This window comes from Suillus discolor (genome assembly GCF_016758755.1).
Source record: "Suillus discolor strain FC423 chromosome Unknown F5147scaffold_5, whole genome shotgun sequence".
In the NCBI taxonomy this organism is placed as follows: Eukaryota; Fungi; Basidiomycota; class Agaricomycetes; order Boletales; family Suillaceae; genus Suillus; species Suillus discolor.
In genome coordinates this window covers 675,936-700,394 of record NW_024541252.1, presented here as the reverse complement: position 1 = coordinate 700,394, position 24,459 = coordinate 675,936, and the positions used below count along the sequence as shown (strand labels likewise).

Below are 24,459 nucleotides of genomic sequence, written 5' to 3'. Positions count from 1 at the left end.
GTCCTTACCTAAAGGACGGGCTAGGAAACTCGCTCCGAAATTCATTGGCCCATACCGGATTCTGAAAGATTACAGGAACAACTCTTTCATCCTTGACCTCCCCTCTCAGCTCAAACAAAGAGGCCTCCACCCTGCCTTCCACGCGAGCCTCCTTCGCCTACACGTCCCTAATGATGACCAGCATTTCCCAGGACGTCGACTAGAACAAGTCGCCGATATTGGACACCTGGAAGAATGGTCCGTCGCGAGGATTATAGATCACCAAGGCTCAGGAACTGACACCATGTTTGAAGTCAAATATTCGACCGGTGATAGGGTCTGGTTTCCCTATCACCAAGTGACAGCCCGAGACTCAGTATTCGGCCTAGTCGACCAAATGGTCGCGGAACTCGCTTCCACGCCTCCACCCCGCTGCCCAGGCTATTTAAGCAGTGAGGGCAACTCCCCAGTCTCTCAATCCTCCAACCCTCATTTTCCTATGTCGTCTCCCACTGCCCAAGCATCTGCTTGCGACGCTATGGTCGTTGACGATCCACCCATTGGACTCGAGCCCGGTGAACACGCTGGCCCCAACAGGCCTCCACGGTCCCATTGAGGGGGACGTGGGCGTTATCATCAAGGAAGGGGAGGGCGTAACAACCCTCCTCGGCAGCGTGAGCAAGACTCCGATGCCCTGGGCACGTTCACGTGATTCTTCCGTGCAGAGGCACAAGCCAGTAAGCCCACTAGGCTCTCTGCTTGTCCCTCCTTTGCTGACAATACTCGTCGCATCTGCTTAGAGGAGCTAGCAATGCATAAGGAAGCGCACGCATTCGACCAACTCATACGCATCGAGCGTCTTCGCAACGCTGCTCCCTACCGTGCCCCTTGTGGGCACAATCTCACCCTCAATCACAGGCCTCCCTCACCCCCTCATGATGTAGCTCGTCATCCCCAGCAGCCTCGTCCTTCAACTGCTCGTCAAAGTGCCCCCACTACTGTGGCCCAGGTCATAGCCGAAGTAACCAATAACGCTGCTGCCATTCTCACTCCTCCTCCTACTGCCGTCACCCCCGCCCTAGACCCTGGGCCAGACGTCGAGGAAATCATCGTGGCTGCTGAGCAGCTTGATCTTGAGCAGGCCCATAGCCTTCCTGACGTCACCACAGAAGGTGTTCTCGGTAGATTTGCTTTAATTTACCTTGTCATCACCCACTCACTCTTGTTGATCGGATTCGTAGCTGCCTTCGCGTCCATGTGACATTGCTTCCCCCATGCTTCGCTTTATCAACTTGAGAAGGTCCCCTCCTTGAGTGGACCTGGAGGGCGTATGTAACGCTCGCTAAAAAGAGCCATCATATCAATGATGGCAACCGTTATTCGTAGTTATGTTTGTTTCTTACTCAGCTAGTTTTTTAGTCGTCGTTACTCCATTTGATTCCAGGCTCTACAGTATATAAACACTCGTATATCTACTGGTAGGGCAGTTTATCCTTTACCCCCAAATAAACACTTAGTTCGGTCAGATTATCCCTGTTCGAGTCCTAAGTTTCCCAAAGTCAACTTCCTTCACGTGTGAACGTTATTCATAATGCCACATAGAGCCCTCCCTTGCCATTATTGGTCGATCATTATGCCTTTGGTTTTTTCAGGATTAGGATTCTCGTTGCATTTATGTAAGCCATGTCTCGTCGCTCTCCCCTCCATGTTCCTTGCTGTCTATGCCCCTCCCTGTTGTAAGTTGTTTCCTGTAGTTGTCGCTTTTTTGCTCATTGTTCCTTCAGATCTCTCGTAATCATGTCATTTTAATCCTTGCACAGTTGCACTTATGCACCCATGCTTAATCTTGATGTCCACCCCACGATGTTACACACGAAATACCCTCATTTATGATCCCTCATATTACCCAATGTATCACTGCAAGGCTTTTTGCTACAGCAACCACTTTCTGTATGCGGTAACAGCGGACCCTTACAATTCATGCTTGAGTCAACTTCACCTTTCCCCCCGTGTTGTCTCTGTCAAGAGTGGTCCATCTGATGTTCTGATGGTAATATACAATTATGATTACCAACATTCGGCAGAAACATGTATATAGACAGTAGGGTAGTGTGCACGAGGTGGGAGTACAAGAAAAAACACAGGATGCAGTGGAACACTGGAAATCAAATATGAAGGCACCTGCCATGAGGTAGCAGTAAGAGTCAGCTGGTGGGGAAAGACAACAAGAGAAAAGATGTCGACGACGAACGCGAAGGGTATCCGACACTAGATCCTGACACGGACGTGCTGCCTGGTCATGATGCACTGTTCCGAAAAGTTTTAACCAGATATTTCATGGCGAGGCGGACGCAGAATTGGTGTTATAATGAGGATGCAGAGAGGTGGCGCCATTCATGAGCACTAGGGTTGAAAAAAAAAGCAGAGAATGATGTTCGCAGAGACCGCGAGCTCCATACCTTTCTCCGACACAGTTTGCGGGGTCCAACTTTTACTCAGTCGAATGCTAACATGGTTTCTACATAGAGCCGATCTATTTCGGAATGCTAACAAGGTTTCTACAAGAGCCGATCTATTCCGGAATGCTAACAAGTCCCACATCACTCGGATCCACGTATTAAGTAATTTACGAGGACGGCCGTAAGGTCAAGTCGACATTGACAATGTCATTTTAGAATTGACCAGGCCTATTGCTGCATGTGGTGTGCCTACAAAAACACCACTTCGATGATGGGAAGGGTAAACAAAGTAAAAGTTCCCTGACAGTCTGTAGGCACGAGCTCAAATGTTCTCGAGCTGCAGCTATTAAGACATCTCCTAGATTGCGAAAAAACCGCGCAATATTAGAGTTCAAGTCAAAAACATGTTGAACTCTAGTCAGAAGGTTACACGGTTCCAAAGCTAGCGATCGGAGAATGGAGGGTACAAATCGCCTGGATAAATAGGTCAATGGAAGTTCATTCAGTTAACACCTGCAATGCCTCATACTAGTATCGTGTTGATTTTCTCCGCCGCAGTTGCAGTCGCGGCAATCGTCGCCAAAGCTTTCACAACCCCAAAGACAAGGATACACAGCAGTATCCACGCCGTCAGGACATTACTGAGTCCTCCTGATATCCCTACTCCCGCATTATTACACGCAAGATCCATACCAAACCAGTGTTTGGTGAAGGCGCTCGGTATATCGAGCACCTTTGTCAGCGATGATACTGGCATCCATGACAACTTCACTCGCGAAGCGAAAGTCCTAATAGGCGCCGTCAGCGCGAAAGAGGGATGGTCAAGGCTCGTTGACATCGCCGAAATCTGTGTGAACAGGTTCCTTAATGCAAAGAGCCTCGACTACGCCACCTTCGTGCAGTCTGTCACACTCAGTGTTGTATTGGCAGGTCTGCTGGACACAGATATTGAAGATCTTGACCCCGTGGATGTGGCATTTGTGACAAAGGCCATCAACGACCGTTGGGCACAATCCAAATCGAGCACTACTCCCACTACAGAAGTGCTCGATTGCATCAACCATCACATCATGAGATGGGTTCCAGATCAAACCAATCCTCTCAATCTCATCATCCCCGCATATGAAACAATGTGGCGCGTGACAGCAATTGCGGTGGTATATTCTAACCGCGATAGCGTGCTACGCGATGCATTTATCTCATACAATGAGAACCCCACTGACGATCAGTTCCACACCTTCGCAAACGAAGGGACAAGAGCGCAGCCTAGTGTAGAGGCGATCATCTGTGAGGTTCTCCAACTCCACCCCCTGACTCGACACATCACTCATGCTGTGGTCGTCCCATGGTGGAAGCGACCGTTCGTCCCATCCATAGATGTGGCAGACATTGAAGAGGCACACAAATTGCCTCTCTTCGGAAATGATCCAGAATCCTTCAATCCTATGCGGTTTCATGTGAGCCATGCCGCTCCTAAAAGGGACCAGCTGTATGCCTTTGGACACGGAAAGCTGAAGTGCATAGCAGCAAGCTGGGCACCACCAGCTGCAGCTGTCATCACCGCAAAAATCATGGCCAGATTGGATGACATTGCATTCAAGTTGCAGGAAGGACCGTGCATTGGGAAAAGGGAAGGATGGGAGGGTTGGTTGATCCAAGGAGTATAACAAATGTCATGTGACACATATTGGACTCATCAGTTATTGCTTGTACTGTAAGCTAGTCAGACTCACGTAGGCTTGTGATGTTTTACCCGGAGGCCATGAGATATATGCTATTCGATTTGTCAGATCAATGTGGTTGATAAGGAGATACTCAACATTGACGTGAAAGCGATGCTCGTTTGCAGTGTCGTGTCTGTCTTGGTAAAACATTACAGACATACATAGCCTTCATGTCAAATACAATCCAAGCGATACTTGTCAAGTTGTGAAAGGACACAGGCCTTCAAGTGCCTGGGACAGGACAACGTCTTATTTTCATGCACTCATTCTAAGGTGGCGTCACACATGCACTGTACTATGTTCCAGTCCTTTGCCCATCAGCCTAGCGCAGTCCTTTTGGACATGTATTCATCTCTTGTAGCCGCATTAAATGCTGTTCCTGTCTGGTTTTCTCATATGCCTTCGTGCCATGCGGAGCGGACTAAATCTAGCGAAATTCCATATGAACAGGACTGAATGGGTGGCATGGGCCGGAAAGCTGTTCCCGTGTATGTCTGAAGAAACTTGGGAGAAGCTGGAGCATCAGGAAAACACCAACTTACTTAATCACAACTTTTTGGACTTTTTACTCCTTTTTCAAAAATGAGTGGGCTTTTTTTCCTTTTTTTTCTTAATTCACTGCCAGATCCAAATTTATGTGTTCCAATATGTTTTATCAACTTAAGAGACATGTTTAAAAACATAAACACAGAAATTTGTTACCAGTAAGTGGCACAGAGTGCTGATTATGTTTAATTATGTTTATTTTCAAATCCTCTCCTGAGGTGGTAATCTTTACAAATTGTGAATTCCAACTATTGCAACAGTATTAAATAATAACAATAAACCATTCCCAATACTCAAGTTGGGACCAGGCAGTGAATCAAGAAAAAAAAGGAAAAAAAGCCCACTCATTTTTGAAAAAGGAGTAAAAAGTCTAAAAAAGTCGTGATTAAGTAAGTTGGTGTTTTCCTGATGAGTCTAGGTTGCCGTGAAGGTGCTGAACATGACTGTGGGAAATTACATTTGTGCTGATGATCGACAACCACCTAGCTGATGGTTAATGTAATTACGGTTAGCTCGCAACTCAATGTAGCCATCAAAGAATGGCGAGAGTGACATTGCGGCCAAGACTTGAAGTTGCGAGTCTCGTTTTCCGCATATGATAGCTTCTGAGAACATGACTGACCATGATAGTACTTGATAATTGATAAATTTAGGTTAGCACACCACATCTAAGAGACAAGGGAGCCGGTTGAACGTAGATTTATATTTTCTGAATCGGTGTTCGCGGTGCTCGGGTTGACATTGAATCAAGCAGTTCATTCTAGCAAATCTGATTCACCATTATTATAAAAAATGGCGGTAGACCTAGTTCCTTACATGCATTCATCAGCATTTCTACTACAACGCCCAAAACACTAGGAATTGTCGTGAAGAATTGCGGAAGCAGCGAGAACCTCGCTTCTTTCAGTGGTCCTAAGATGCCTGATTCAAATCTGTCTCAGGCTCTAATCCATTAAAAGAAACCCATCTGTTCGTTGCTGATAGCGAAGACTGCGTATGCAGTTTGACACATACGTCAGAGGAATCCTGTAACGGAGGCTTGTAAGATGGAAGCCGAGGCCAGTATGTCTGATGGTATTTAAGGTACCACCGGCATCGCAGTAACATGGTTATGAGTATCTGATCGTGCTTAGTATTAACTTGATTGAGATATTCATTCACAATAAGTACCTGCCTCAAGGTCATTTGAGTAGTATCCTGGGCTCGTAGATGTGGCGCTCCCTGCGGCACAGAAAACAGGGCCGTGATTCTGTTGACTACACTGTTGACATATCAGAATCTGAAGAATGATTCCACTCAGAAAACGCAACCATCTCTGGGGATGATCTGAACGGTCTATTTTTACGATCTCTGCACAGAATCATTCTACGGGAGGGCGGTGGTAATTTTTCTCTGAGATCAAACAATACTCACTGTATCAGTATGACCTAATATTCCGTTTCATCGGCTACGATATGTAGGCAGTACAGGCTATGTTTTGCGACAGAGACTCACTTCCCCGTGCCTGGAAGAGCGGGTGGTTTGGCTCGGAAAACCGGACCAAGTTTGATAAGTCCAAATACTTTTAAAGGCACAACGAGTCGGCGCGACAGTCGGGGACCATGTATTGCCCAATGATGATGGTACTGAACACGGTGAACCCTTGATTCTCCGAAAGTGTGAGAGACTGGGTGAGTAAAATATAGGATGTGGGCTACAGAATGATGAATCCTGCAGACGCTCGTGTTAAAGTTCCACCGCTGAGCTTCGACAAGAATGATGAGGAAATATGCTTACCGAGCGGTGGTTGCAACGTTGAAGTCTTCACCGCTGATGCAATTGACTCAAGTACTCATGTGTTGGGAGCCGATCTACTTCGGAATGCTAACAGGACACTACACACCAATGTTTGAAGTTCCAGTGGCAGGCCGTTGGCTGGCCAGGGGAGAAGACATGGCGGTTGCCAGCGCCATGAACATGGCTATGGCTTTTTCTCACCACGTGACAGATGGATGCCGCGCTGTGATTGGCTGATCGGATCGAAGCGAATTACACTGTACTATACCCGCCAGCTGCATGCCTGGCGAGCCATTGGCGCTTCAAAGTTCAAACACTGTTGTACTACGCACTCGGATAAACTCGAAAGAATCGAGTAAGATCCGACTGTCACTGATAACAGGGTACCAGAAACCGGATGCGAAGAGTGCTACTCTTCGCATCCGAGTTACGTGGATACACCCCCCTTCGTACTTCATTCTCTTGTGCTCCGTCTTCACGATCCCCTTTATATTTTCAATGTTCTACATGCTACCATACTCGTTCGGGCCTAGTAGGACTCTCTCAAACGTATTTATGTTGCCCCTGTACACTCATGACTCCAGCAGAATCGGATACTCTGATTTCCCCGCTCCAAGCACAACAGAACGCCTCACAGAAAGTCCTCGTCTCTAAGACCTAGTCCTATCTCTCTTCGTGTTACTCACTAACACGTCCCATATCTTCGTCATCTCGTTCGCAATTCCCTGCCGAACTCATACATATACTTCGGGGATCCATGGTTATCGCACTTCTCCTCTCTGATGTCAACAAGCCCGTACGCTATGCAGACCTTAGTCGAGTAGCCTTTCAATGTCTTTGTGCGACACACTCGATGTGGAAAGCCCTTTCTATCCTCCGATCCGCAATATCATATAGGGAACTAGAAACACCCACGTCGTTCACACCACCATCTCAGCTTCTATCTGCCTTTGATGCGCACGTTGGTGACTGTTCGTGCCAAACGCGAGCACAGATGCTCTGGGAGCTTGTCCAATTCTATAACATACCAGAGAAGAAAGACGCACTCGATCGCGCAATCACAATGCTGCAAGAACTTAGGATTCAGGCCACATTGCTGCTTCAGGAGATCGAGCTCAGTTGCGGGAAACCACGCATTCCTACCCTCGACGCACTGGGAACTCATTTGAGCGTATGGCAACGCATCGGCTTCACGCGTTTTTTAGATCATTTCTCTGGGCCCTCTGACTTTCCACCTGAAAGAGGCGGCGCCCCGCAGACTGCCGCTGCTGGAGATGTGCTAGTTAGTAAGTGTATCTTTCCAGTTAGAGTAATGTACCATTAGCTCAATGCCTTGTTCCCAGGCCCGACGCCTCCACCGGATTCTTCACACAAACGCTACCAAATTACAGTTGAACCAGAATGGGACACCGACAACCTTTTCCTCGTCGCGCGTTTCTTGACGCTCTGTCTTCTTCTGTCTGAATGCAAGATAGCTAAGTTAAAATCCGGTCTCCTTACCCGCGTGATTGTTCGCGTCGATCTTCAATTAATGTATGCGAACATTGAACGGGAGCTTGAAGCTTTGGGCCTGTTGCCGGCACGGAGGAACGCGAAGCCTTGTGATGGCAAAATGAAATTCAACAGGCAATGCGATGCTATGCAGGTCTACGTATCCATTGTCACGACGGATTGGGTGAAGAAAACGGTTTTTAGACTGGGGCTTCTCGACTTTCACCAGAGGTATGTGATATTGGCACGGTTTCAGGGAGTGGCATTTAAACACTGTGTGTTTAGTTTGTCTGAAGGATTGATAGTCGCAAATGGTCGCGGCATTTCGTGCGTTGCGACGTATCCATCCACGTTGCTTGTACGTGCGTTGTGGTTGACATCGAACACGCCTTTATTGGTCGCGATTCAGCGGTTCTGTTCGCATGGCGGTGAGTAATGTAAACGAAATTTTGTTAATAATTTCATTACCTTACTTCATACCAGAATTCCACAATATCTATTGCCGTATCACCAGGAATCCCGCATTCCCAGCCCCAGCCCCCTCTTTCTGCGAGATGGGAGAACCCAATTGGTTCGATGTTACACTTGTTTTAGATGAAGACATTATCTCATCACCGTGGGCAATGCTGCCGCACGTCATCATGATATGCATGTCAGGGAAAGGCACGATCGACGACTTCCGCTGTCTTCTCCTCGATAGCAATCAAGGGAACTTGCGTCCCAGTCAACCTCATAATGGGACATGCCAAGAGATTGTTGACTATGTCAGCAAACTCAAAGAGCTCAACTTCGCTCGCGTCATTGCACACTGCTTTGCACACCATAATCAGTTTCCGTTCACTTTACCGGATGACGAGGACGCGTTGGAGAGGGTATCTGACCTGATGCAGAAGGGGTTGGGCAAGAGAGCTAGTGACGCCTTTAAGGGGGCCAGAGATGGGGCTGATGACTTTGGAACAGGGAGATCCATGAACATGTTCACGATCGAACACTTGGTCGTGGAGTTTCCGGGTATGGTATTGAAAGAACTGCAGGGAAAGCCTACCGTTTATGGTTGTAAATTTGAATCTTGATAAACAAATTGTACTAGTCTTATGCACTACTCATCGTCTCCCCCTCAGTTTGAAGGCAATTAGAGCAGTACCTTGGTTTGTGTTTCCTGTTTCTTGGAATGCTCTACTGTTTGAACCGTGTTGTTTCCCTCCTACTCATGATTCACTTGCTCGTGGTATTCTTTGCTGCTCATTATAATCATAACGCACAGACTTATGTTCTCATACTCGGTAGTATATTGATTACAAAGTTCATGTCGTGTTGTTCTATGTTATGGATTTTACAAAACACGCAAGGTCAAATAAAAATATCTCGGGAGGTGCTTAAACGCGTGAGTAGCAGCAAAATCACATCTGATTAATGATGTATCTTTGGCTGGTATAGCAGAGATCCTGCTAGCTGCAGTGATGTGTGCAACCGCCAGTGACAAGCCTCTTTAGGTCCGAAAGTGTGAGAGACCGGGTGAGTGAAATATAGGGTGTGGGCTACAGAATGATGAATCCTGTAGACGCTCGTGTTAAAGTTCAATGATAGGGCACGATGTACGAAAATGCCGATGCATAGGATATGCAAGTAAAGAATCGTTGAAGAGAAGATTCAGAATCAATCCATAAACCTAGTCCAGCAATGGACTTGCATTCTATAGGAACACGGCAATAAAAATATCAATCTTTCATCACGTCGCAACCAGTCTACATGATGGATGTGAAGTGGCGTGGAACCAGGGATGATGCAGTGGCCAGCGCTAGAATGAAGATGCCGGGCCGGTACCAATACTATATGCCATACCATAAGTTATACTTAAATCCGGAAAGCCACTTCATAAAAATAGTCACGGCTTTTACACTGGATGGCCACAACAGAAAACTAGGACGAAAGGGTCTTCCTCGCGCTTTGGGTCATCATGAGGCCTGATGTAGCATTTTTCGGAACAGCTTAGCATCCCTGACCTTGCGCTTCGGATCGTGAAGCCTGATGTAGCGCTGAACAGCCTAGCATCCTTAACTGTACCCAAGACTCTGGGCTGAGCGTAAACAAGGCCTGGTCCTTTGCAACTCGGAGTATGTATATATGCCGCGGAGTTGAAAACAAGGCTCGTATACTTGAGTAAACCCCAATATACAACGTAAAAGTTTGAACAAGCTACACACTGCACAAGTCAAGTAAGTAGATTGCAAGCCCGTCAACCTACCCTTCATCAGCTTATATTGATTATAGTTATTTGCTTGTTGGATTAAATTACGCTAGTGGCCAACTCAAGCTTGCCCACAACGCGCTACAGCCTTTCAACCGTGTGTCAATCACAAGTGAGTCTCCAAACAACCAGATCAGAAATAGTTTCGTGACCTTATAACAAATTGCAGTGGCAGTCATGCACTGACAGAAGTTTCTTTTTAGAAAAAAACTTTATTCATTGTCTGTTGGTGCCTCGCACAATACCTATTGTTTACAGAAGTATTATTTTGTTGTTAGTGTGTTTCAAGTTGAACGCAGTACTTATTTTGTCTTTTAGCACCCTTCGTGCAATGATGAACTGTCATCGCAATGATCGCATCCTCCGTCAATTCTTACCGTCTTCCGGATCAGGGTTTCCGGTCAAATATCAATGACCATGTGCATCCCGCAGCATACTACTACTTGCCAATTCGCATTATTTGCGACGAAATCCTGTGGCTTCATTTTTGGTATCCACTTCCAATAAAATACTGACGCGCTCACGGCCAAAGAGTTCTGATATAAAGGGGCCCATAAAGTGTCTCAACGATATCATTGTCTCCCATTTCTAAGTCGTCTAATCATTGCTCAATGGCCATTCTCTCCGCTTTAGTTTTAGCCACCATCGTGACCGTGGCTCGAGCCCAGTCTCTCACCGTTGTAAACAAATGCTCCGAATCTGTTTTCTTGTACACGAGCACTAGCTACGGTTCTATCGACACCAACGTCAACATTGCTGAAGGCCAGAGTGCAAACCTAGGCATTTCCTCCAACTGGGATGGCGCTATCAACGTCGGTAAGTGTGTAACTCTTCTCGTCAGCTTTTCGCTGACCGCGCCACTAGGTACTGGATGCAACAGCGGCGGTACTACGTGTACCACTGGTGGGCCTACCTGGGATGGTAACACTCCCTTCAGTAGAGCCGAATTCAACTTTGTGGGTTCCCGTCGCTGGCATTGAAATAGTTACTGACTTAAAACGCAGTACGCAATCCCTGGAAGCGTGACATACGATATCTCGCTCATCTATGGGTATAACGTTGGGATGGAGATTTCCTCCGCTGATGCGAGTTGCGATGCCTTCGCTTGCACGATCTCATCTGGCTGCGTGAGTGATCCATCTGTGTTGACATTATGCATATTCATAATGTTTTAGCCCGTTCCCGGACCTGGATCCGACACGTGCTACTCCCCGTGCTGCTCCTCTGCGAGCGCGTGCAGCGGTGGTGCTCTTCCCTCTGGTGGAGGAGGCTGCGTTAACAACGAGGGCCCTGGCCCTAACAGTCCTTTCTACTATGACACTTGTTATAATGCCTACGCATTCCCTGACAATGACGGCGCGAGTATGTGTTTTCATCTTACTGCCATCGGTACAGTGGGCTGATAATTATCGTTCAGATGGCTATGTTCCTGCTGACTTTGTCGTGTATACTTGCCCAAACACCGATATCACTCTTACTCTGTGCCCTGGCATACCTTCAACTCACTACACCTAGTAGCTATAGACGACGAATGGCCATTTATGTTGTAAATTGGAGCTGTCGTATTCGTTCGATATAACGTGATTTCTTGGTGCTAATCTTGTCAGTAGTTGTTTGTGGGTAGCAAATTATGTCCATATGTATGTACTTTGAACAGAATCGGTTCGTATGATCATTGTCAAATTCAATCGCGTTGTGACACGCTCTTCGGTGAAACCCTGCTCATGATTTTCTTGGCCGACAATCTGTGAGAATATCAGATTATCAATCGTAATGAAAATCTTCATTTCAATCTACATGCTCATTGGCGCTCACTAACACTGCCTACTACCTTGTACCTATACGATTGAACTCAGGGGCTGCGTCCGGAAACTGCCGAATTCAAACGCCGCTTATTACCTTGTGGAATATGATATTTCTTCGACTTGAACAACGTGCTACTCCGCTTCCATCCATTGAACTAATTACTTGACGTTCAAGTATCTTATATGGCTCCCATTAGGTCTGAAAGGCAGAAAAAGCCATATACTGTAAGTTTTGATTTCGTAGCAGGTGTCTTGTCTGATTCATCGATGCCCTCAGCGTTCTCAAGGGTCTGATGGCCATTGGGTCCATGACCGAGCTCCGCTTCAATCAGCAAAGGCAAATACACCAGCCAACACTGGTTCAACTACAAAGCTCATCGTATCCAACCTACACTACGAGATCACGCCTAAAGACTTGGTGGTAAGTATCTTATGCCGCCCATGACTAGAAAGCGCCTTATTCCCCATTCTAGTCCATTTTCGGACAAATAGGCACGCTCGTTCGCGAGCCTTTGATCAGGGTACGATGATTCCGAATTCGAAAACATCCCATCACCTCCTACCCGGATTTTTATTTCGCTCGCATGGACCGGACAATGCTTGTGGATGATTCGGATCGCTTTCGCTTCTGGCTCATATAACTGAAGATGACAACCAAACTGAACCTGAAATCCGCTTTTCATTTTTAAAGTACGACCGCAGTGGACGTTCATCTGGTGTAGCAGTTGTGTCATTCGAGACACCCTTGCAAGCAACACGTGCCAAAAGACAGTTCGATGGTAAACTTGCTAAAGGTATGTGTTGATATTCGATGGTTTGAGTGTGCGGTGTGACCTGGATGTGTCCTCATTCAATCGTTTTCTTCACTATGTAGGACAATCTATGGAAATCACATTCGACACCGCGCCATTACGAACATTTTCGCTCTTGAGTAGGATTGAACGACCCTCATTGGCAGAGCGCTTGAGTGGCGGTGCTGGAGTGAAACAGCAAGGAGGGTAAGGAGTCAAACACCTTTAGCACTGCTTCTAACTGTATCCTCGTGTTCTCAGTGCCGGTTTAACTCGCACACGCCAACCACGATCCGCGAAAGTTGCCTCGTCATCAAGGACAAAGGCTCCAAAGCCTGTGCGATCTAAAACCCCCACGGCAGAGCAGCTTGATGACGAACTTGACACTTTTATGGCTGATGACAAAGGTGTTACAGGCAAGAAAGCGGCCACTGCTGCAGAGGATGTTGAGATGGCGTGACCTGTTGGGTTTGTGTCAAGTATCTGTACATAATACATGTATGCTATTATATATTGGGCTAGTTACATGCTTTTAGTGTTCTGAATAGGTCCTAAGTAGTAGTGAACGGAGTGATTTACGATTCCGAAATACATAGATCGGCTCTAATGCGGCTCTATTTTATGATTCGGACTAGAACCCCGTCTGAGAACTTTTCCCTATACTATACATACGTCTTTGTTGCCTAATCGTCGAGCTTGCGGTCCTTGCGCAGCATCCTATGCCATTTTTTTAAACCCTAGTGCTCCTGAATACCGCCATCTCTTTAAATCCTGTCCGTAACTCTCAACACCAATCTCGCTTCCGTTTCTTACTACCTGCAGCCTTATGCCGTCGCCACCCGTTGATTTCTTTTATGGAACAGCGTATCAAGCTTCAAAGCTTCAAGACTGGACCGCACGTCCGCACGAGATCTAGTGTCAGATCCCCATCGCGCTCACAGTCATCATCCCTTTCCTCATTGCTTCCTCTCCCTATCAATCCTCTTTGTCAGTCATCGCTATTAGCGCGGTCTTCACTTTCTTTCTTTAGTGATTTCCACTGCATCCTCTTCTGCTCCTAGCATGCAGCTCCGCACTACATACATGTTCCTGTCATTGGTAGTCATAATTTTATGTGACATCCTCATCTCACTAGCAAATCAAAAAGATGCGAGAAAATTGGTTCATGATGAAAATTTCATCATATGTCAAAGAGATGCTACACTACACACCCAAGTTCTGTATGGAAAAGGATGCTGGACACGAGAGATGGTGCATGAGAATGAAGAAGTCAAAAAAGTGGTGTATGGAAAAGCGCTGCTCCAAGACCGTACTAGTGTCATTGACTGCGGTGACTCCAATCGTGGTCTTTGTGGGAGATAGATAGGTTTTTGAAAGACAGAGAACCCATCTATTTCGGAGTCAGTCACTAGTACACACTAGTGCTAGTGAACGTCCGCTTTGCATTCCACGTCACACGGGGCGTTCTGAAAAATGTCAGATGGCCTTAGCAGTTTTATTCGGTACGGTATTACACTAATAATAAAGACATGAGTCACATGACTAAGTAAAACAGGATTATCTGCAATACATCCGTATCAAGTCCCTTATGATTTATTACTTTTATGATCCTGCGTAATCGTGTAACGTTCCTCAACGCCAGCACGTATCGTGGCAGACTGGTCTTCCGTGAGTAATACAATGTCGTATTGTAATAACTTGAATGAGCCACCCTGGGGAAATCCGCGTTTACGAGTTTCCTCATCGTCTACAACGTCCTTTAAGTTCTGTAAAGACAAGTGTCAAACCAAGTGGCCTCAAAGAAACTCAGGAACCTAGACATACCACCACCAAGGATTTCTTGACACCGAAGACGCAATCGCTTCTTAGATAGTCGCAGCCATCTGGATAAAATGCCGTGACCAATTTGTGGAAACCAGGGGCTTCGACCATCATGTGTAAATGATTTGGCCGCATGTTGTGCCGGCCAAGAAGGAGAAGAAGTTCACCAACAGGACCCTGTTAGGGACGACATTTTCGGTGTAAGATCACATAGCCATGAAACATCGACTTACGTCTCCAGGAATTGGGTACGCTACTGGCACAACAGCGCGATAGCCAAATTTACCATCGTCGTCGGAGCGTAGGCGACCTCTGCAGTCGGGATGTGAGCGATCTGTGTACTGAGTGTCATAAAATCCTGACGGAGATAATGAGTATGAATCGTAAGATAATATTTGGAAGGAGCTAACCATGGTCATCGGTTTCCCAAGTTTCAATGACGGCGTTGGGGATTGGCTGCCCGTCGGTCGTCAAAATCCGACCTTCGACGTACATGTAATCTCCTTTTCCTTCAGACGCAATCGATTCACCAAAGCCCACTGCGAGTCGATTTACAAATAAACGTGCACTGGAATTGCTTGCAACTCACCATCTGCAGCGTCCTCGGTGAAGAATGGACCCAGGACGCTGTTCTCAGTTGCCCCTCCTGCAACGGGATTGTTTAGTGCGTCGACGAGAGCAGAAACACCCAGGACATCTGATAGTAGAATGTTTTCTTGACGCAATGGTGTGCACTTTTGTCCAGTGCGTGTCAAGAAATCAATTGCTGCCATCCATTCATCTGTGGTTAGACTGAGGACAGTCCTGGCGTCAATCGAGAACTAGAGATGTAGCAGGAAGAAAACATGCCTGGTCTCATTGACGAATTGGTGCAGGTGCTTGATCAGTGCCTTGAAGATGAACCTGTGGCGTCTGCATGCATACAGTATGTTATATGTGTACCCATTTGCGTTTGGAGTACTCATGGCACGTACGGATTAGGCGTTAGCTCCGTGAGTTTCTGAATGTTGGCGGTGATGATGTCTGGTCTATCAGGTAACTAGTGCTTTGTCAGAAAGAACCTGTGAGCACCACGACGACGACTGACTGGCAAGTGGAAGCTTGGAGGAGAAATGCCGTTCGAGGTGGCCTTGACTTCTGGTGCGTCTGACATGATGTGGATTCAGAGAAGGTTGGGGTAATAATGCCACGGTTCGGAACCTGGGATTATATAGTGCGACGGGTATATAATGATATAATATCTGGATGGTCCGGATCATTAAAGTGCAATGGGCGTTTCATGCTGGCAGCGCCTCGATTATGTAGAACCATAATTATTGAAATATATATTATGATATCCCGTCTTGATCCCGTCGTAACCGTTTATCAACTTTACGTAGCTTCAGTCTCATGCCATTACTCCTCGTTCTCATACTGCCATGCAATCACTGTCTGACTTTCAGTACTTGTGAAAGTCGTTGTATTTTTGATACTCGATGATGTGGCCAGGATTTATAATATTGGTCAACTGATGGGCCACGGCACAGGGAATCCGGGGTACTATCCACTGAGTCGTCCCATGTATTTCCGCGAGAAGGGTTTTGGCAAACGCAAACGCCGGAGTGACCAGCCTCCAGCAGGCTATTTGTCACCTTTCGAATATTTTTGCCAATTGCTCCAAGGTACGAACATTACTCATGATCCCTTGGCGACTCGCGAGCCTCGAGCCCATCTTCGTTCCTAATATGTCATTTTAATTTGTTCATCAGTTTACTGATGTAATACAGCAGTTACTCTTTTGCTGATACCATTTGTTGACGCATAGGCTCTCAACACTGCGTCTGCTGCTCACTCCCCTGAATATCATGTTTCGAGTCAGTTCAACGCCCTCAAGCTCGTTCGACGATAGCCTATCTCCCTTTGATCTCGAGTGTGAGAAATATGCAGATATAGGACGAGGCTGAGATGCACAGACGCTTACACAACCCTCCTACCCGCATGACATTAATATCGCGGCTACATCCGTCGGTTGTCTTATAGCTTGAGGTGTATGTTAATCCATATATCATTTATATCATAGGTTTCTCACTTCCAATTGTCGGAAATAACCCGTAAGTAAAAATAATGCAGTGTAGAATATAACTTCACACTTTGCCTTTTTCAGGACCACTCCCACTAGTGATCACTGACATACCTTACCGTGCGGTATTTGGATTCTGCGCAGGCTTCGTTCATTATCGCTTAATGCTACTGTTCCTTCACGTCACAGATCCCTCCTTACCTTGTTTCTATAGGCACTGATTTGGACACTGATGAGCCAAATCTCTGAACCTGACGCTACTATTACTTGCCACAGGGACAGCGGTGTCTCCTTATGTTACAATATCAACGTACGACGGACAACTGGTGTCCAACACCAAAGCCCCCTCAAAAAAGTTTCATTCAACCTTATCTTGTGTCTGTACAATCTTGTTGGACATCAACCCTGTGACTCGATGCTATGCTTGTTTAAGATTCTGTCAAAGACACCACGTACAAAAACAACGTAACAACCTGTTACACAATAGCCAAAGATCCGCGGTCATAATGGGACGGTCGGTCATACTTTCATGTTAGCAAACTCGGTCAAGAATTTCTCTTGCGCTTCAACTACAACCTTGACGTGTTCAAGGGAAAGCGGTTCGTCCCTGAAACCACAAGTATAAGTACTGGAGCATACACCATACAGGGAGATGCCATACGATGACATGGCCAACGCTTGTGCGGTCCGCACAAGATTCTTGATAGTACGACCTAATTTTTTTGGGACTAGTCAATGGAAGGGTTTCAGATATAAAAAGCAGTGCATACCGTTGAAAGGCTTCGCAGCCAGTTCCTTCAGGTCGGCAAGCGAAACATAGCATTGCGGTTCTTGTCCTTCAAGTTTGACAAACTCATCCGGGCTCTGCCGTCCGTCTTCAGGCTGTCCACTGCCACCCCACAGTTCGCACCCAGCAAGCTCAAAGAATTTGCGCCAGATGGTCAAACGGGCGTCAACATCCAGCTCTGGGTACTTCACGGCTTTAACAGACGTCAGGTGATGAAACGATCCTTAATAGGCGAGGTAGTTACCAATGGAAAACCGGGATAGGAAGGCTTCGTCAAAGGCTTGAATACGATTGGTAGTCAAGAAAAGGACACCGCGATGGTACTCGAGGACCCGAAGAGCAACAGAAACGAGAGCGTTTCGCTCCAACTTCAAGAACGTTCAGGTATACCGATTTGCAAGAGATGTATAATAACGGACCTCATGAAGACTCCTCTGCTCCAGAAACACCTAAGGGCGCAGTATGTGGAATGAACGTGACGCGTAGACATCGAAACTGACTCACATCGGCTTCGTCAATGAGGACGACTGCATCCCATGTCGTTGCAAGCTGTGACAAGGCTATGATTAAGAAACGGCGAACGAAAATTTGAGCTCACGAACCTTCAGAACATCACCCAGCTTTTTCTCCAATTCAGCGGGTACAGTCGAAAGCTCAAGTGAACTGAGAACATAGAGTGGTCGTTTCAAGTGTTCGGCCACAGCTTCCGCGGTCAGAGTTTTGCCTGTCCCAGGTGGACCATGTAGGAGCGCAATCTGGAAACTTATTGGTGACACCAGAATCATCCACACGTAAGTGTCCTCACCAATCCTCCACCTTTCCCAGTAATGACGTCAGAGAACACCTCCTTGGATGTATTGGTCATCCTCGTAACATTGACGAGCCCTTTGACAAGAGCCTAATCAACTATCAGAAGCTGATCCTTCAAGTTCAATTGCCAATGTTTCTACCTTTGTCGATTTATTAAGAACGAGATGGTCCCAAGCATGTTCATCAAAATGGATCTCCTCAAGTTTACGAACGTCAAACGTCTCCCAAGACTGATGCAAGGTTAGTGGCATGAGGGTTTGATGAACATGTCAATGGGTTGATACATGCCTTGCGATGGATATCGAAACCTTGTACTTTCACTGGTAAAAGGTACAGTCGGTCTTCCTCTCTGATGTCATTATGAGCATAACATTCACGAGCACTAGTGAGAACATACAAAAATTCCGGCCGTGAGTTGTCACCGCTAATGGATACTTTCATGAATGATGACGTTCGGCAACAAGATGGCACATACGCGCAAGGGGAACCAGGACGAGAATGAAGTACGTCACCATCAACAATTGAAGGTGCATAATGGGGAATATATTCATCATCATAGTCACTAAACCTCGAATTAACATGTCAGTTACGACATCAACAGAGGGTAAATACCGTGGGGAGCCCGGCTTTCTGTTACGATAGCCATTTTTATCAATGACCACACGGCGCTGCGGCAAATTGGTTAAACGTCATGAATGTAAGTGACGAAGAGCTTACGCCATCATCTTGGAATGATAGATCAGCCAAACATAATGGAATACCAAAAAAATACGCACATGACTTGAAATGAATCCCCGACACAGCAGCATACAATCTTCCGCGCTCTACAGGAATGAATGTAGGAACATACATCGTTATTCATGATAAAAACGACATACCAGTCAGTTCATTGTGTACATCTTCTTGCATGATCTTGCACTCAAGATCAGATAATGCCTTTGTCCCCTGCAATCCTATCGGTGAAAAGTAGTAACAGTAGTGAGAAGGTCCAGCTTACGGGGTAACGACCAATGCCAACATCTCTTCTCACGTAGACATATGCATGGCCATCCCATATCATACCACGGCCATTAACGCTAAGAATACTGAGAATTGGAATCATGACAAAAATGAAGAAAATATCGGCGGAAACATGCTTGCCCAAAAGTCGAGTCCTTGCTCGTGTCATTTAGTACAAAGGCCAGCTAACTCATACAAGCCGTTCAGTACGACATCCAGCAAAATATCCTAACTGACCTTATCGCCGAAAGACTCGTAATAGTATCTCTCTCCTTTCTTGAAGTAGTACTTGAGAAGATCAAATGAAATGTGGCCATAAGATAGCTCTAGTTCCAGGCGCTTGGATCTGACAAAGCGGGGGTAAACACCATTTGATTTTGCGACACAGAAATTCTTACATAGGTTCGAACTCTTTCTCAACCAAAGGTATGAGAATGTCCAACTGATCAACGAGATCCTCGAGGTACTGCTGGGCATCTTGTATAGTTTTCTGGGCTGACGTGGAGTGTTAGCTAATGGTCAATGCAAGAGTCATCAGTAAAATGACGCATACGGGTCAACGAGTCCAAACGGCCAAGATCGCGTGCTTTTTTCTTCAACTCCTCCCCTGAAAGATTAGATAAAGCTGAACGTGCATCCAAATGGTGGGCCTTGAGCTTATCGAGTTTGAAGACAAAGTGAGGGAGAGGCGATTCTGGGTTTGGTTCGAAAAATTCGTCGCCAATAGCCATGCTAAGAAGATGGGATAAAGATTCGCTTAACAAGATACTCAGAAATCACCAACCGCGAGAAGTCAATCAAGGTACTACTGAAATGACTGAAAACTGCATCAGGTTCCGCTGTGAAAAGATCAGCACAAAGCCGGAGTTTAGAGCGTATGTCGTACTGTCCCGGTCAGCATACCGGATATCGAGGTAAAAGTAATTCTCGATGTCCTCGCGAGGTGGCGCAGGCTGAACGGATGATGGGTCATATGGCTGCCAATCATATTGCGAACGCGGAGCACCCCAGTGCTGCCCTGGACTATCATATTCTTGTGCGGGAGTTGAATTGTTTGCCTTAGCCCATATAAAGTTACGGCGCAAGTAGTGGTGTTCAGCCTTCTCCGTTTTTTCAGGGGACGGGCACTCAGGGATATTCTCCTGCGAGGAACGTCAGGACAGAAATTCACGAAGTATCAGCTTGACCTACTGCTAATGCCCCAGGGATTGCTGGTTCATTCGGCGGCATTATTGCTGTTACGGATAAGCTCACTATGACAAAGTACAGACGAGGGTAGAGGGGTGGTAGCAGTCATGATCGCCGTTTTTATAGTCGTTATCTCCCACGTGAGCCTGTTCAGATACGCCCAAGCCATGAGGCATAATTATTGATTACCCTTGATGCTAGAAGATGGTATTCTAGGTTTGGAGGCTAGGCGCTTTGCAAGCGCTCCGTAGATAGCGGTATGTGACCAATGATAGATGACCAACCCATCAGAATGTACAGGCTTAAGCGCTTGGGGCGTTACTAGGATAGGGACGCACTGGCAGGTAATTCCCATAGATGCAGATAAGCGGACTTGTTGAGTACTAATCCTGTAGATTCGAACAATTGGACACGTCAAGAAGACTATTTGCGTCTCCTCGGTCGTATGGCATAGAGTGGTAAAGTTTCCCGAAAGATTTGAGAAGCGTGTCTCCACGACACCATAATCCTTCACACACGAAGCGTAAGTAGCATGAACTTCAATACAAGGCCCTGGGAAATGGGCTTGGAAAGTGATAAACATCACATGACAATTCATCCCCGCGTCTTTGAGTTCAGAAGATTAAAGCCTTCCTACCTGGTATAAATGTAAAACAAATGGTCTACTAGTGTGACAGCGTAGGATAAGCTTGATATGTTGCACTTCTTCATTGTCAAGAAGTCCCCTCCCTTTTAAAATTCCAGCGCCACGTCTGGCGGCCACTGCGCCACTGTAACGCTCGTTAAAAAAGCCAACATCTACGCATTGATGTTGGCAACCGATATTTACTTTCATCAGTCTCTTTAGATACTCATATTCACTCATTCTGTCTTATTCCATAGAGTTCTTTCCCTACAGTATATAAACCGACGTATATCTACTGTTAGGGTAGTTGATTTTCATCCCCCCTTTTGAATAACATTTAGTTAGGACAGTTATCCTGTTCGAACCTTAAGACGATTCAAACCAATCGACTCTTTCTCGTGTGAACGTTCAACGAACGCCACATATTTTTAACTGCCTTTAAATCTAAAATCTATTCCGCTATAGTCGTTGTCTAAGAGGCTTGATCACCCTCCAAAAACTTCGACTCTTGTTAACACAAAAACTCTCCCCCACCCCAACGATATCGTCAAAAGAAAAAGTAATGTCGACTAGTGCACTAGAAATTGCCTCCCCACGTTCCTCGAGGAACGTGAGCGTTGATGGCCGCGCCCACAAGCAAGACGGCGCGAGGTCTCGAAACAGTAACCCTGTTTCTGGAGACGATGGGAATGACAGCCCAATGGCTGAGCTTCCCTCCAGGTTCGGTCCACGCGATCTGAACGAGGTGGACACGGAGTCCACCCAGGCGAAGGACGCTGCGAGCAGCCCCGCCCAGAGCAGTGCCCCGTTGCTGGTCAACGCAGGAGCCGCCACCACCCGTATCACACATAATGATGAGGGTCCTGTAGCACCAGTCAGCGAGTTACCTACTGGTGGCCCTATAATTGGGCGATTACGCACCTTCACGTCGCCCGATAGTGATAATGTACCGCGTCTGCAAGCAGTCTTCAATTGGTCAGAGGTAACCGATGACGACGAGCTAGGAAATGTACCTGAGTTCCCCGCACTTAAGCCCAGTCCAACGGCTAGTGAAAGTAAACCTGAAATCAGTAAGGATAGCTTTGAGAAAAGAAAAGAAAACAACCAACCTAAACTCAGGTCGCTCACGGACCACCTGCGCGACTGGACAGATTTTGATGAGGAGATGGCAGAGTTGAATCGGCCCGGGGAGAACGAGTCCGATGAATCTCTCCGTCGTCTGTGGGACGACGAAAACCGGGCAGGATCAATTAGGATCCAAAACTTCGCCCTGAAAGGATTCCGAAAATCTGCCAAGGAAGATTACGCGCAAAAGTGTGAAGAAGTCGACGACTTACTTGACCGTGTCAAGGAGCTCGAGAGGTTGGTCATCGAGGCACAGACCAGGGAGGAGATGGCGCAGAAGCTGATCCGAGAGGCACAACGCGCGCCTCTTCCAGATCCACCCCCAGACAGTGCACCTCCAGCGCCAGCCCCCCCATTAGAGAACGCTGCGAACGTGAATGAGCGACGTCACGCAACGGTGATAAACGATGACCCACCAAGCATAAGAGAGCCTACTGATAGACCTGTCAAAGAGAACACCAGGTTCTGGAGGGCGTCTTCCCTCCTCCCAGACAAAAGCTCGGTCAAACGAGCTATAGTTGGTGGTGACCCTAGCGACCCAGACTCGTCAGATTCGCCATCGGGACCTGGTCCCGACGACGACCGGTCATCCACTGAATCCTCTGACGAAGAAACAAGGCACATCAGTAAGGACAAGAAGAGATTGAAGACACTTACGCGTAATAATCAGTTACGCAAAGACAGAGGGAAATCGAGGACATCAACCACGTTCATGACCGGTGCAGCCTCAGAGGAGGAATCCTCCGACGACCTCAACGCGAAGCTACTGCAGATGGAGCCAGAGTCGGACCACAGCAGTGACTCTGAAGATACCAAGCGCCTCAAACGAAAAGCCCGTCATAAGCATAGGTCAAATTTGAACCTACTAAAATATCAGCAAGGCTTCTTGAAGCACGAACCACCATTCACTTACAACGGAGAAGCTAACGCGTCCACTTTTAAGAAATGGGTTCGCGAAGTACGAGACTGGCGAGACAGAGCGAGACTCTCCACTAAACAAACTATAAGCATGATAGGAAAGTACCTGGGAGGCAACGCCTATCGATTCTATGAGCGCGATGTCCTTGATCTTAAAAAGAAATATACGCTTACCGATTTCTTCGAACAATTGTTCGATTATTCCTTCCCAACGGACTTCAGGATGATGCAGCGTCAGAAGTTCCTAGAATGTCGTCAGGACGGGAAACAAGGAGTGCAGGACTACATACGACGCCTCCGAAACATCGCCGATACAACAGGTGACGTTGACGAGAGGGAACTCGTACGCCAGTTCTGGATGAACTGTAAGCCGTATATCAAGGCTTCGTTAGTAGATAAGGGTTACGACCCTAACACCGTTAGTATGGACACGATCGAGAGGAAAGCCTTACGCACCGAACGAGCGTTCCTTGAAAACTTAAAAGACCCCAACGTCCTCATTGCCCTAAACCCCACGTTGGCCGCTGGAGCCGCTGACCACGAGTCCCGGACTCAACGTCGTGATCGCCGCAGTAGTCGAAGAGACCATCGTCCCCGGACACAATCTCTTGCTGCAAATGCTGTCAACCACAATAGTTCATCATCAGCTAGGACTCACCAAGGTAATAAGAGTTCTAGACGTCCAGGGAACAAATCAATTGGCCGTGAGCACCTTCCTCGCAACGCTAAGAGCTCTGAGACCATCCGTAAACTAAGGGAACTTAATCAGTGCTTCGAATGCGAACAAACTGGTCACCTCGCCAAAGACTGTCCCAAGCGTCACCGTCTACCTCCTTACCAGCAACCAAAGACTAACTCCCTTCGCTCGAACGCTGTAGGAGTGACCTCCGCGGATATCCGAACTGCGGCCATCGCAGAAGGAACTGCCCAGGGACTCTACGGCTTTGCCGTCAACATGATCGAAGATCTAAGCCAACTTGAGAAGTTAGAACATGCTAAACATCTGGTAGTAACTCACCGTGCATTGGCTAAGCTCAGACTGGCCGTCCCGCTACTCTCGGATGAACTCGTTGACCCAATCTGCAGTCCCTTCAGACAAGACCGGTTTAGTCTAACGACCTGGGGAGACAAGGAGACTTACCTTTTAAGCGATAAGCACAACCAAGATGAGTATATTATCTATTACTCACAATTGAGCGACCCGTCGTTTGACATCGTAGAATGGCTAACCATTTTAAAGCTCTACAATCAAGAGCACCTTGTTAGGACCAGGGAGTCCCTCGAACGGTCCGGGATCAGAAGCACTGC

General features: G+C 46.9%; 6 protein-coding genes across 6 annotated transcripts; 4 read left to right on the top strand and 2 right to left on the bottom strand.

Moving 5' to 3' along the window:
- The first annotated feature begins 2,947 nt into the window (after positions 1-2,947).
- F5147DRAFT_304030 (uncharacterized protein) lies at positions 2,948-4,254 on the top strand. Its single transcript, XM_041429120.1, has one exon. The coding sequence runs from the start codon at positions 2,957-2,959 to the stop codon at positions 4,103-4,105; it is 1,149 nt and encodes a 382-aa protein (XP_041298089.1). The 5' UTR covers positions 2,948-2,956; the 3' UTR covers positions 4,106-4,254.
- A 2,975-nt stretch (positions 4,255-7,229) lies between these two features.
- Positions 7,230-9,051, top strand: F5147DRAFT_671705 (uncharacterized protein; the record flags this gene model as incomplete). Its single annotated transcript, XM_041435614.1, has 4 exons — positions 7,230-7,770; positions 7,828-8,206; positions 8,261-8,403; positions 8,459-9,051. The coding sequence occupies exons 1-4, from the start codon at positions 7,242-7,244 to the stop codon at positions 9,046-9,048; spliced, it is 1,641 nt and encodes a 546-aa protein (XP_041298088.1). The 5' UTR covers positions 7,230-7,241.
- Positions 9,052-10,622: 1,571 nt separating this feature from the next.
- Positions 10,623-11,929, top strand: F5147DRAFT_303974 (Osmotin thaumatin-like protein). The gene is made up of 5 exons (XM_041429119.1): positions 10,623-11,039; positions 11,088-11,179; positions 11,228-11,350; positions 11,399-11,585; positions 11,641-11,929. Exons 1-5 carry the CDS (start codon positions 10,835-10,837, stop codon positions 11,736-11,738), a joined length of 705 nt encoding a protein of 234 aa, XP_041298087.1. The 5' UTR covers positions 10,623-10,834; the 3' UTR covers positions 11,739-11,929.
- A 228-nt stretch (positions 11,930-12,157) lies between these two features.
- On the top strand, positions 12,158-13,476 carry F5147DRAFT_671691 (uncharacterized protein). The gene is made up of 6 exons (XM_041435613.1): positions 12,158-12,253; positions 12,306-12,449; positions 12,502-12,549; positions 12,720-12,822; positions 12,903-13,026; positions 13,081-13,476. Exons 1-6 carry the CDS (start codon positions 12,212-12,214, stop codon positions 13,277-13,279), a joined length of 660 nt encoding a protein of 219 aa, XP_041298086.1. The 5' UTR covers positions 12,158-12,211; the 3' UTR covers positions 13,280-13,476.
- Positions 13,477-14,391: 915 nt separating this feature from the next.
- Positions 14,392-15,988, bottom strand: F5147DRAFT_671684 (Intradiol ring-cleavage dioxygenase). The gene is made up of 8 exons (XM_041435612.1): positions 15,728-15,988; positions 15,615-15,679; positions 15,490-15,552; positions 15,230-15,432; positions 15,051-15,179; positions 14,874-14,998; positions 14,644-14,817; positions 14,392-14,585 (listed from the first exon to the last, which is right to left on the bottom strand). Exons 1-8 carry the CDS (start codon positions 15,791-15,793, stop codon positions 14,406-14,408), a joined length of 1,005 nt encoding a protein of 334 aa, XP_041298085.1. The 5' UTR covers positions 15,794-15,988; the 3' UTR covers positions 14,392-14,405.
- A 1,016-nt stretch (positions 15,989-17,004) lies between these two features.
- F5147DRAFT_671680 (P-loop containing nucleoside triphosphate hydrolase protein) lies at positions 17,005-20,593 on the bottom strand. Its single transcript, XM_041435611.1, has 24 exons — positions 20,487-20,593; positions 20,182-20,437; positions 20,080-20,134; positions 19,849-20,027; positions 19,694-19,790; positions 19,533-19,641; positions 19,437-19,480; positions 19,294-19,381; positions 19,175-19,241; positions 19,073-19,120; positions 19,014-19,021; positions 18,909-18,964; positions 18,772-18,858; positions 18,694-18,720; positions 18,585-18,645; positions 18,437-18,526; positions 18,292-18,384; positions 18,089-18,241; positions 17,991-18,035; positions 17,906-17,935; positions 17,731-17,854; positions 17,470-17,679; positions 17,361-17,412; positions 17,005-17,306 (listed from the first exon to the last, which is right to left on the bottom strand). The coding sequence occupies exons 1-24, from the start codon at positions 20,523-20,525 to the stop codon at positions 17,219-17,221; spliced, it is 2,106 nt and encodes a 701-aa protein (XP_041298084.1). The 5' UTR covers positions 20,526-20,593; the 3' UTR covers positions 17,005-17,218.
- Positions 20,594-24,459: the final 3,866 nt, after the last annotated feature.

What these genes read in the sequence shown, in the direction of transcription:
- F5147DRAFT_304030 (XM_041429120.1), top strand. Translation starts at nt 2,957, where the DNA reads ATGCCTCATACTAGTATCGTGTTGATTTTCTCCGCCGCAGTTGCAGTC.
- F5147DRAFT_303974 (XM_041429119.1), top strand. Translation starts at nt 10,835, where the DNA reads ATGGCCATTCTCTCCGCTTTAGTTTTAGCCACCATCGTGACCGTGGCT. An exon ending in GGATGGCGCTATCAACGTCG is followed by an intron (nt 11,040 to 11,087) that starts GTAAGTGTGTAA and finishes CCGCGCCACTAG; the next exon opens with GTACTGGATGCAACAGCGGC. An exon ending in CCCTGACAATGACGGCGCGA is followed by an intron (nt 11,586 to 11,640) that starts GTATGTGTTTTC and finishes ATTATCGTTCAG; the next exon opens with ATGGCTATGTTCCTGCTGAC.
- F5147DRAFT_671691 (XM_041435613.1), top strand. Translation starts at nt 12,212, where the DNA reads ATGGCTCCCATTAGGTCTGAAAGGCAGAAAAAGCCATATACT. An exon ending in GGCAGAAAAAGCCATATACT is followed by an intron (nt 12,254 to 12,305) that starts GTAAGTTTTGAT and finishes CGATGCCCTCAG; the next exon opens with CGTTCTCAAGGGTCTGATGG. An exon ending in GGAGTGAAACAGCAAGGAGG is followed by an intron (nt 13,027 to 13,080) that starts GTAAGGAGTCAA and finishes TCGTGTTCTCAG; the next exon opens with TGCCGGTTTAACTCGCACAC.
- F5147DRAFT_671684 (XM_041435612.1), bottom strand. Translation starts at nt 15,793, where the DNA reads ATGTCAGACGCACCAGAAGTCAAGGCCACCTCGAACGGCATTTCTCCT. An exon ending in ACGGAGCTAACGCCTAATCC is followed by an intron (nt 15,553 to 15,614) that starts GTACGTGCCATG and finishes GTATGCATGCAG; the next exon opens with ACGCCACAGGTTCATCTTCA. An exon ending in CACCGAGGACGCTGCAGATG is followed by an intron (nt 15,180 to 15,229) that starts GTGAGTTGCAAG and finishes ATCGACTCGCAG; the next exon opens with TGGGCTTTGGTGAATCGATT.
- F5147DRAFT_671680 (XM_041435611.1), bottom strand. Translation starts at nt 20,525, where the DNA reads ATGCCGCCGAATGAACCAGCAATCCCTGGGGCATTAGCA. An exon ending in AGCAAGGACTCGACTTTTGG is followed by an intron (nt 19,382 to 19,436) that starts GCAAGCATGTTT and finishes TCCAATTCTCAG; the next exon opens with TATTCTTAGCGTTAATGGCC. An exon ending in GGCTGCGAAGCCTTTCAACG is followed by an intron (nt 17,413 to 17,469) that starts GTATGCACTGCT and finishes CAAAAAAATTAG; the next exon opens with GTCGTACTATCAAGAATCTT.